Source organism: Salvelinus namaycush, chromosome 11 (assembly GCF_016432855.1).
Source record: "Salvelinus namaycush isolate Seneca chromosome 11, SaNama_1.0, whole genome shotgun sequence".
Classification (NCBI taxonomy): domain Eukaryota; kingdom Metazoa; phylum Chordata; class Actinopteri; order Salmoniformes; family Salmonidae; genus Salvelinus; species Salvelinus namaycush.
This window is the reverse complement of record NC_052317.1, coordinates 17,544,482-17,556,626: the sequence shown is the minus strand read 5'-3', so window position 1 is coordinate 17,556,626 and position 12,145 is coordinate 17,544,482. Positions and strand designations below refer to the sequence as shown.

General features: G+C 41.1%; 1 protein-coding gene across 3 annotated transcripts in view; it reads right to left on the bottom strand.

The window, feature by feature from the left end:
• Positions 1-11,666, bottom strand: part of LOC120055873 (translation initiation factor eIF-2B subunit gamma-like) — a 50,796-nt gene extending 39,130 nt beyond the window's left edge. For 2 of the 3 annotated variants that reach the window (XM_039003901.1, XM_039003903.1), the window contains exons 1-3: positions 11,393-11,666; positions 10,978-11,128; positions 4,616-4,773 (exon numbers count right to left, since the gene is read on the bottom strand). In XM_039003901.1, the coding sequence (XP_038859829.1) occupies positions 4,616-4,773; positions 10,978-11,125 (306 nt within the window). In that variant the 5' untranslated portion in view covers positions 11,126-11,128; positions 11,393-11,666. Of the gene's footprint in view, positions 1-4,615; positions 4,774-10,977; positions 11,151-11,392 lie in introns of all 3 variants that reach the window. The other variant, XM_039003902.1, reaches the window with a different exon arrangement.
• Between the last annotated feature and the right edge of the window lie 479 nt (positions 11,667-12,145).

The following is a 12,145-nucleotide window of genomic DNA, read 5'->3' as shown; positions in this document are numbered from 1 at the left end:
TTTACAAAATTACGGTATTGAAAATCATACCGCCGGTATTTTGAAATATACCGTTTATACTGTATACTGGGGTATCGCCCAAGCCTAAACAACACTAATGTTAAGACAGTTAGTGGCTTGAGAAGAGGAGGATGGGTTTTCACTCAAGACAGTCAGGCCCCACTAAACAGTTGTATTGGATCACAGATACAACAGAGAACTCAGAACACATAGCAGTTCATGACTTGGATAGGAGAATATCACAGCTGGCACTAGTCAAACGGGCATACAAGTTATAATTCATTTATCTCTAAAAGGAAACAAAGAAAGACAGTGATGACCTAGGACAATATCCTCTTAAACTTTTTCTACAGCATGCCCAGGACCCTTTCACATCAGAGTCTGTGACATTATTCTGCCTAATAGGAGGAACACCCTTCAAATGAAATTGAAAATACATTTAGCTGTCCCTAGCCAATGCTCAACAAGTTATCACGCACTCCAGCCTTGAAATACACTTTATTCCGCCCAGCTTCACGTTTATGCTCAAAACACCCGAGCTTCTTCGCTGCTGTGACATTCATCTCAAACGACGTGCATATATGCATGAACATATGAGCCAACGATGCTCAAAAAGTCCTTAGTGCATGAAAAGTTTGGCCATGTTTTTCTTAACGACAGTCACAATAAAAATGGGTTCATAAGAGGGGTGGGCAAAGTGGAGGGAGAGAGAGAGGAGAGTGGAGAGAGATGGAGGGAGGGAGGGTGGAGAGAGAGAGAGAGAGAGAGAGAGAGAGAGAGAGAGAGGGAGGTGGAGAGAGAGAAAGCGAGAGAGAGAGAGAGAGAGAGAAGGAGCGTTAAAGGAGGGTGAACCTCCTTGATAAACATTGTGCTCTCCTAACTCCCAGGCAGCCTAGCATAGTGTAGCAAGGGGCACAGGGGAATCCAGCGATAAATCTTGCGCTGCATTTGCCATTGTTTCTGTTTGAGATGTCTGGTTCCCATCTGCACTGGCCATCTTGGGCCTGTGGATAAATAAACAGGGAAGGCAAGTGAGGAGTGAGGCCTGTTAAAGCATGCCTGGCTCTATAAAGGCTGCATGCCTCATTGGGGAGGCCTGGGGAGAGGCCCTGCCGTGACGTTCTGCACAAGGGGCACGCAGCTCAGCAGTCAGGCTCTGCTCTGCTCTGCTCCACAGTCCACAGCACACATGGTCAACAGATAACAACCAGGCCAGAGCCAGGGGCCCCAATCCCACTGTCTGTCTCTGTGCTACTGGAGAAAGACTACCGGAGCATCTTCTCCTATTGTTAATCCCAACACTAAGGTTTTCAGACCGGTTTTAATTGTTAGAACAGACATGTGTGGGGGTGAGGGTTTGGTTTCAACATATATTGTCAAGAAAGACTTTGAAGCACTGTAAAACTTTTCACAGTAAATCGTGACAAAATAACGTTTGCTTGAAATATATCCTGTTGAGTGTCTCTTTGAGGCATAAATTAAATTACCACGATGAAAATAGAAATAGGCTACACTTACTATATTCAGGTCAGGTCACATAACTACATATGCATCTAATACATCTGGCTGTACAATGTTGTATACTGTCAACAGCGGGGATAAACCCCATTAGGTGAAGTCACAATATCAGAGTAAACTGATTTGCTAGACAGCTCCTAATGGTTAAACACACAGCACTCATTTCTATTTCTGAGTCCCAAGTTAACCAACCACCAAAAGTGGCAAAAAGCCCTTTGTTACTGCCGGTCAATAGGGAGCGGTCTGTCTGTCGCCCCACACGCTGTCCGGTCGGGCGGTCGGATGGTGGGTTGGAGGCGGACTGAGGGCTGAGGGTTGTCAGACAGTCAGTAGGCAACTCTGTGGCTGTCCCAAATGGCACCCTATTCCCTATATAGTGCACTACTTTTGACCTGAGCCCTATGGGCCCTAGTCAACAGTAGTGCGCTAGATAGTGAGTAGTGTGCCCTTTGGGACGTAAAATGTGACACTGGAATGGTGTCAGCTGGAGGATTATCTGACAGGGTTTGTGGCCTTTCAGCAGGCCTGATCTCTGGTGGTTAGGTCAGGGCCACCCACACTGCCTGCCTCCCCTGCCTGGTTCTGCCTGGCTGCCCCAAGGCCCTGTTCCCCCTCCCAGGCTCCCTCCACTCTCAGCCAGGTGAGACCACCCTGCACGCAGCACTTTAGAGAGGAGAGAGGGTGTGCTCTCTCTATCCATCTATCTGTCAGGAGTGCCTGCCCGCTCGATTCCTGCTGTCTCTACACAGTCCATAGACGGACACACACGGCACGCACAAACACACACATTGAGCACATACACGGAGCACGCACACACAACACGCACGCATGCTCATTGAGCGGACTAATCAATCAGCCAGACACCTCTGGTTTCATAAGGCTAAGTCTCTGCTGAGCACTCTTAACTTGGCATTTACAGTTGAGACATTCCAGTGACAACTGATCTCGATTTAACAGTTATGTGTGCATGAATAATAACACGGAGGGATGCCTTTTTCAATATGCATTTTGTCCCGTAGTTAAGGCTAATGATATCCCACAATAGTTACAATACAATTACTTTCTAATCATTCTTATTCATACCTCATCACCAACACTTGCCCAAAAATGAAATATCAGAAAAATATAGACTGGTTCAAACTTGTTTTAGTCTTATTCAAGAGTAGTCTATTTTATTGTATGCACTTATGACAGAGGGGGGAGCTCTACCAAAAGCTCTGTGTGTGTGTGTGTGTGTGTGTATGTATGTATGGGAGGGAATAGCAAGAACTCCTGACCTCCCGCTCTCACTCCACCATGTCTCCTGTGTCCCCACTCAATAACACTCACCTACTGCCCAAATCACAGACATCAATGTGGCTTAATGCTTAATCACTGCACTGAACACAAAGTCCTTGTACACTAATCTTTTTCTCAATATGTGACTTTAGGCAAATGGAATTTACAGTATTTAGTCAGATACACCCATCATTCCCCAGGTGCAGTGTGTTCGTGTTGATGGGATGGTCTGGGAGTGGAGAGACAACAGAGTGATTCCTATGCGGGGATTTGGAGCACCATTGCCGGGTTTCCTCTCTCATCACCTCAGGGTCGGTTTGTGTGCTGGGGGACTGTGCAATTCAATGCTTTTAATCTACGTGACTGTGCTGGATTAGGTATAAAAGCATGTGGAGGCACTGAGGGAGGGAGCATGCTGGAGCCAGCCCCCTTCTCTCCCTGGAGGCCAGCTGAGCCCGCTTGGTTCTGTTTGCACCCAGACAGTCAATGGATATGTCTGTGTTTTTGTAATGTGGCTTTACTGTAAGTTTAATGCAAACAGAGTCTGAATAGGGGCTCATGAGTCTGAACTTGTCTTAATACTTTATACAGTTACAATACAACATCTCTGGTTTACTTACTCCTTACTAGAATAAATCAATGTGTATAAAACCATAACGAAAATCATTGAATATGATCTAATTTGGACAACAAAAAAATTACAAAATATAGAAAGATAGGCCATCCAGTCAACAGTCCATATCCCTCCCCTCTGTACCCCAGCGATCCCAGACCCCTCAACATGTCTCCTTGTCCTGGCTCCAGAATGCTACAGACCAGGGTGGGTTTCAGTGATCCACTCCGTGCGTTGGACAGCACCGGGCTGCTTCTGACATCATCTGTTTGAAGAGCAGCAAGGGGAGGGGGAGAGAGGGGAACGGCTGTAGGGAGAGAGTGGGGGAGGCAGGTTTGCAGCAGGTGAAATGAGGCCCTTCGCTTAGCCGGGGCCAGGAACGCACGGGTCAGTGGTCACCCAGAGGCACACAGGATCTCCTGCTTTAATAGCCTCGCTGACCTCAGTCTTTCCATACCGTGTCCAGGTGAAACATGGGGCGCCTGTCTTCTATAGGCTCATTCTAGTAGTACCCTCGCTCCCTCACTGGATGAACCACCTTCACCAGCTACAGCCCTACCCACACTGACACACTGAGAACATTTGTCCAGGCATTTTCTCCCATTTTCTCATTCTTTCAAATGATCAGCCATTATCAGCTGACTCTGTGCCCCCCAAATACCAAAGCAATTAATCATTGATTCCACCTTATCAACAAGGTGCTCTACTATGAGACCATGTTGTCTTGGACATACAGTACACTCATGTGGTCTGCATTGATAGGCCTGTACAGTATATTGATAGATATATCACATTCAAAATGACATTAAACAAATTAAAATCTCCAGTTTACAATAGGGATGATACATTAAACAGTATTTACTGCTGAAAGTCGAATCTCAACCTGAAATCAGTTTATTCAACTCCACATTATTTTTTGGGCAAATCTCCCATTGACTTCATTGGATGATTTACGTCAACTTCCTAGTAATACACCCATAAGTCAAGGTTAGGATTTAACCCCCAGGAGCTCCCACATTAGATCCAGCCAATGCATCGGCAGAGAGAGCAGACAATCTGGCTATGAGGTCAACTGTCTGTGTATGTGTCAAAAATGGCATCTAATCTTCCTTATGGGCCCTTGTCAAAAGGAGTGCACTACATAGGAAATAGGGTGCCATTTGAGATGCAATTTATGAGATCAACTGTCTTGAGTCTGTGACCCACCTTGATTTTCTGTTGAATGTGTCTGAGGGCGTCTGCGGTGCCCATGTCAGCATCCTCCTGGATACACACTATGTCTAACTTCATCTTCACATCCAGCTTCGTCTTGGGGTCTGTGCTAATCATCTTCTGCACCTCTTTGGTTGTGATCACAATTACCTCTATAGAGGACCAACAAAGACGTTTAGGAATACTAAACCCAGTCACTCATATGGGACAGATGGCAGAATATATGTATTAAAAAAATCATTCAAAACACTTAAAACGTAATACTTGCTTCTTTACACATCGAAAACATTGTAAGGGTTGTCTTGACTGCAGAAATTTTCCTTCCAAAGTAGTTTGCTTACTGTTGCTGTATTTAGCCTTGTAAAAGCTAATTGCAGGGCTTTGCTAGTTGGCTGCTCACAGTAAATACTGCCACACATGAAGTTACTATAGGGACGGGGAGGGCTCTGACTAGACTACGTCTTTCAGGTGGGATAGTATGCATTTGTGTGCTACATACCCAAATCAACTACAGTGCCTTCAGAAAGTATTCACACCTCTTGACTTTTTCCACATTTTGTTGTGTTACAGCCTGAATTTAAAATGTATTAAAATAAAGAATGTTTGTCACTGACTTACACACAATACCCCATCTCTAAGAAAAATAATATATTAAAAAAGAAAAGCTGAAATGTCTTGAGTCAATTAGTATTCAACCCGTTTGTTATGGCAAGCCTAAATAAGTTCAGGAGCAAAAATGTGCTTAACAAGTCACAAACAGTTAGAGTTTAATGGCTGTGATAGAAGACTGATGGATCAACAACATTGTAGTTACTCCAGAATACTAACCTAATTGACAGAGTGAAAAGAAGGAAGCCTGTGCAGAATAAAATTTTCCCAAACATGCATTGTGTTTGCAGCAAGGTACTAAAGTAAGACAGCAAAAATTGTTGCAAAGCAATTCATTTTATGTCCTGAATATAAAAAAAGTGTTATGTTTCGGGCTAATCCAATACAACACATTACGGAGTACCCCGCTCCATATTTTCAAGCATAGTGGTGGCTGCTTCATGTTATGGTTATGCTTGTAATTGTTAAGGACTGGGGAGTTTTTCAGGACAAAAAGAAGAAGAAAAGGAATAGAGCTAAGCACAGGCAATATCCTAGAGGAAAACCTGGATCAATCTGCTTTCCGCCAGACACTGGAAGACAAATTCACCTTTCAGCATGCCAATAACCTAAAATGCCAAATCTACACTTGAGGTGCTTACCAAGACAGTGAATGTTCCTGAGTGGCCGAGTTACAGTTTTTACTTAAATCTACTTGAAAATCTATGGAAAGACATGAAAATGATTGTCTAGCAAAGATCAAAAACTAATTTGACAGAGCTCGAAGAATATCTTAAAGAATAGAGGGTAAATGTTGCACAATCCAGGTGTGGAACGCTCTTAGAGACTTAACGAGAAAGACTCTGTAATCGCTGCTAAACGTGCTTCTACAAAGTATTGACTCAGGGGTGTGAATACTTACAGTTGAAGTCGGAAGTTTACATACACCTTAGGCAAATATATTTAAACTCAGTTTTTCACAATTCCTGACATTTTATCCTAGTAAGAATTCCATGTCTTAGGTCAGATAGGATCACCACTTTATTTTAAGAATGTGAAATCAGAATAATAATAGAGAGAATGATTTATTTCATCTTTTATTTATTTCCTCACATTCCCAGTGGGTCAGAAGTTTACATACACTCAATTAGTATTTGGTAGCATTGCCTTTAAATAGTTTAGCTTGGGTCAAACATATCATGTAGCCTTCCACAATAAGTTGGGTGAATTTTGGACCATCCCTCCTGACAGAGCTGGTGTAACTGAGTCAGGTTTGTAGGCCTCCTTGCTCGCACACGATTTTTCAGTTCTGCCCACAAATTCTCGATGGGATTGAGGTCAGGGCGTTGTGATGGCCACTCCAATACCTTGACTTTGTTGTCCTTAAGCCATTTTGCCACAACTTTGGAAGTACGCTTCGGGTCATTGTCCATTTTGAAGACCCATTTGCAACCAAGCTTTAACTTCTCGACTGATGTCTTGGATGTTGTTTCAATATAGCCACATCATTTTCCTGCCTCATGATGCCATCTATTTTGTGAAGTGCACCAGTCCCTCCTGCAGCAAAGCACCCCCACAACATGATGCTGCCACCCCCATGCTTCACGGTTGGGATGGTGTTCTTTGGCTTGCAAGCCTCCCCCTTTTTCCTCCAAACATAACGATGTTCAATATTGCCAAACAGTTCTATTTTTGTTTTTTCAGACCAGAGTACATTTCTCCAAAAAGTACGATCTTTGTCCCCATGTGCAGTTGTAAACCGTAGTCTGGCTTTTTTATGGCAGTTTTAGAGCAGTGGCTTCTTCCTTGCTAAGCGGCCTTTCAGGTTATGTCGATATAATACTCGTTTTACTGTGGATATAGATACTTTTGTACCCGTTTCCTCCAGCATCTTCACAAGGTCCTTTGCTGTTGTTCTGGGATTGATTTGCACTTTTCGCACCAAAGTACATTCTCTAGGAGACAGAATGCGTCTCTTTCCTGAGCGGTATGACGACTGCGTGGTCCCATGGTGTTTATACTTGCGTACTGTTGTTTGTACAGATGAACGTGGTACCTTCAGGTGTTTGGAAATTGCTCCCAAGGATGAACCAGACTTGTGGGGATCTACATTTTTTTTTCTGAGGTCTTGGCTGATTTCTTTGGATTTTCCCATGACGTCAAGCAAAGAGGCACTGAGTTTGAAAGTAGGCCTTGAAATAGATCCACAGGACACACCTCCAATTTACTCAAATTATGTCAATTAGCCTTTCAGAAGCTTCTACAGACATGACATCATTTTCTGGAATTTTCCAAGCCGTTTAAAAGGCACAGTCAACTTAGTGTATGTAAACTTCCGACTTCAACTGTATGTAAATTAGATATTTCTGTATTTCATTTTCAATAAATGAAAATGTTTTTACAGTCATTATGGGGTATTGTGTGTAGATTGGTGAGAAAAAAAAGGCTGTAACACAACAAAATGTGGAATAAGTCAATGGGTATGAATACTTTTTGAAGGCACTGTAAACCCAATCACCAACCCTTTTTTAATGTGTCCCATCGCCAACCGTAAATATAATATAAACTGTTGTATAACCTGCAACACTACCCATGTAGTTTATTTGCTAATGTTTCCCTGCAAAAACAAATGTTACATTGGCGCTGTTTTTATTAAGCACTTAATTTAAAATGTTATTTTTTTTTTGGTGGCCGTGATTTGTTTTTGGATTTTGATTTCCTCCTTTTTGTCCTGTTTCCAGACATGTTATGGAAGCGGGCCATATAACTGATTACTTGCAGTGTATTGGTATAGAAAAGATTTGGGCTAAACGTAGAGGTGACAATATTGAAAGAAATAGGTGTATTAGCAGCCTAAAGCCCGATGTTTTTGCAATGCGTTATTATAAAAATAGTTGTTTTTTTAGATGCATTATTGTCATGTGTGTGCACTTGTCAGTCGTTACCCTTAACGAGCCCACAGTAAAGAAGCACACCTTCAGAGGAGACGCTAATGACACTGACGAAGGTTTAGGCCGAAACGTTTGTATATCTACCTACCCCTGAATGAAATAAATACTAAAAATAAACTTTGAGTGTGGACCAGCTACACAATTTTGGAATAGTATGTTAACCTCAACTACAGTATCTCCATTTGAAAACTCTGTATCGCATACTTCTATGCACTAATTAGTGAAACTGGACTCTATTAACAATAATAGCAGTTAGCTTTTTTTATGTTGAAATTCCCATAATGTGTATGATAAAACCTTGCTTTAAGGGGCAATCCCGCTATAGGGGCAATTCCATGGTTAAGGAAGAATCAGATTTTTTACTTAAAAATGTATGCCAAACAAAGTTTAACAAACCATACAATTCTATGCACAAGGCCTACTTTGACAATTTACACTGAAAATTTTACTAAACACATTTACTGAAAGAACTGTGCAGATGCAGATTTAAAATCTCCCTCAGTTTTATGTGAACACATTTCCCAAAAACTCTTAAATATCTGCTCTGAATTAAGATTCAAGATGTCTGAGAAAGAATGGTGTCAGCTATGGCATGACACATTGAGTTTGAAAACAATTTTGGTTATTGAATTATATCAGGTAACAGAATTGTGGTAAAGGAATTTCATCATAGTTCCCTGATCTATACTACACAGAAATACATCATTATGGATATGAATGTCATTCTCTTCATGGTGATGTATCCTAAATAGGTACACAAAAGGTAAAATTATGCAATATTCTCCTTTGCATATTTGGGTATTATTTGCACAGGAGAGCTCAGTACAGTAGAGTACAACACAGAACAGTACAGTGTACTCAACTCTAGTGTGCTCTACTGTGTACTGTACTCTACTTGATATCAATAAAAACACTAACTGATAGGTCTACCTTTACTTGTTACTTCTGTGAAATGTCATTATCCTCCCTCCTCACGAGGAAGAGAAATTAGAAAATATCTGAAAGATGTGGGTTTTTGGTCATGGAATTTCAAAGCACAAGGCAATGTTTCTTAAACATACAGAAGGCAGAAAAAATGATCCTAAACTAAACATAAAAGTGTTGATATTAGTTGGCAGGGGTCTTTACTTCAACATTATTGTTTTCATGTATTTCAAATAACGTCTAAGACTTTTTATGGTAGATGTTTTCTATCTATTTTCCATCTTTTGACAAGAAATCAAAGCCTTTGCTTATTCCAGATTTTTAGGATGTAAAATGGTTGAAAATGTACATATAATTTCATTTCTCAAAAATATAGACTCTTAGCTTTCATCTGACACCCAATTTGACATGCTCCTGTGAACTTCACGTTGGTGCTCATGGCTCCTTTTACATGGAAATTACCTTAGGCTACTTCAACACTAAGGATAATGAGGAACTCAACAAGAAATAATTTTTAAAAATCCCCCAAAATCCACTCACTCCTAACCAGACACACCACACCTTCCAGAAGACTGACACTCCAGTGGAGGGCCCTCATGTGCACTTTACTGAAGCAAAGAGGTGGCCAAGAACAGCTTTCTCAGACCACAGTGGTGGCTATTACAACTAGGCCGAGAGGAGTCCTATATCAAGCCCTGGGCCACATGATTAGAGGAGAAAATTGTGCTCTCTATAACAATCTTAGTCATTTAACCCCCAATAATTACCTCTGACTTATCATTACCCAAATGCAGCCTGACTGTCTGAGCTACATAGAGGCCTGGCAGCAAACTGACTCCACTGCAGGGACCTATAAACACTGTAAATAGGTCTACCCATGCATTCACTTTGTCTTATCTGCAAGTTTCTTAGCTAGACTCATGTATTCCAAAAAAACATGTTAGCTAGGCTATAAGCCAACTCATTATATTCTGAAACAAATACTAAGAAACATACATAGGAGTAGGAGGCCATGGTGTTGTAAAGGTGGTATACATCCTTTTAGAAATAATGGCTTTGCCACTGACAGCACTAGAGCAGTACTTTTTAATTCACAGTCCCTAAGTGACCTTTATTGCGCCATTGGTTCATGCATCAACAAATATGTGACGGGTCATCAGCTAAATTTAGCAGCAGGACAATTTGTATTGAGCGGATGGTCAAGGGGGCCAGAACATAATTACAAATAATTTGTAGACTGCAAATTGATAGCAAGAATATAAGTTATAATATTGGACTAAAACAATAATTTCAAACCTTGCTCACATTTGTATACGATCACGTGTCTCTATTATGCGTTGGAATACTTGGGAAGAGATTTCCAAAATTAAAATCAGTTTTTTCTTGCTCAGAAAAACCACCAGTTGGGGAACCCTGAAATATGGCATGAATGGGGATGTTATTGGGTCACACTGCATTCCCATGCTGGGCTGCTCTGTCATGTGGGATGAGGTGAGGTGGCACTGGCGGTGTTACCCATACAGTCTTAAATAACATGGACAAGTGGTATCTGTTGCATTCAGGTCACAAAGAAATGTGAATATCTTTTACATTGTTGAAGTATTTAGCTCCTTTGTGTTACCTTGAAAGTGTCTCTCACACACACACACACACACACACACACACACACACACACACACACACACACACACACACACACACATACACATACACATACACATACACACACACACACACCTCTTATTCTGAAAACAGGAAGCATCTACCAGAGGGAGTCCACTTGGTAGTTGTAGTATCCAACACCATGATTCTGGGATTTTATTTGAACATGAAAAAAAGTAATACACCAAAGTGGGTTTGATTGGATCGAGCCATAAATGTAGAGAATATTACCTTCAAACCCCACTCTCTCCAGCAGGTTGAGGGGGTACCAGATGAGGGGCTTGTTCCCTACAGGTAGCAGAGGTTTGGGGGTGTTGTAGGTCAGGTCCATCATACGAGAACCACCACCAGCAGCCATCAATACCGCCTGCAGCTCCATCTTCTGTTATACATACACACACCAGCTGTCCAATTTATATGACCACATCAATATGATTGTGCTTGCTCTCTTGCTGACGTCATACAGTAAGTAAGTTCCTACATTATCCCAAAAACGTGACGCACACAAACATGTTCAGTTAGCTAACGTTAGCTACCTTACAAGCCAACAATTCAATCGCTAACAAACGGATTAAGTACTTGCAAGCAGTAATACCAATTGTCAGGTTGACTCCCAGTAGTAGATAAAGCAAATCACGTGACCTACCTTTTGGAGAACGTCAACGGGTTTATTCAGCAGCAATATACTTGTCCACAATATGACAGCGCTGTGCTGTCACTAGTGTTCGCTAACAAGCTAACCAATAGTTCGCTATCCTGAAATGTTCCACAGTCTCAAACGAGATCAAAAGTTTAATGAGCTTATTATAATATGTACAGACCTTCACCAATACGTGGTAACAACTTTTTGTGAAACAATAAAATAGTATTAGAGACAGTTCGATAAACTGACTAGTACCATGCTAACTTGTATGATGACACTTCCTACCGTTGATGAAATCGGTCCGGGAGAAAACTATATCTAAAAACGGATATTTTGGTTCCTACAGTCATTGGTCAGAATGAAACAATTCAAGGATTTACACAGTCAACAAAAACAACAAAATCCATATCATCATCATCATCATCAAAAAATCGGTCGGGGAGAAAACTAGATCTAAAATCAGATATTTTGTTCATACAGTCATTGGTCAGAATTAAAAATTTCAGGATTTAAACATTCAACAAAACCAACACTATCAGTATCATCATCAATATGTTTGTTGTTTATTTGTTGTGAGAATTAAATAACTTTTGTATTTTTCATGTCTGCTGTTTTGCATTTTATTCTTATCACATATTTTTATTTAGGCTATCACCATGTTCATTTGCTGTTTGGTTGACATGCTCATTTGAAAACGTTGACGTTTAAAAATGCTTTCATGATGTTTATTATAATGATTTTATCATAAAAAAATGT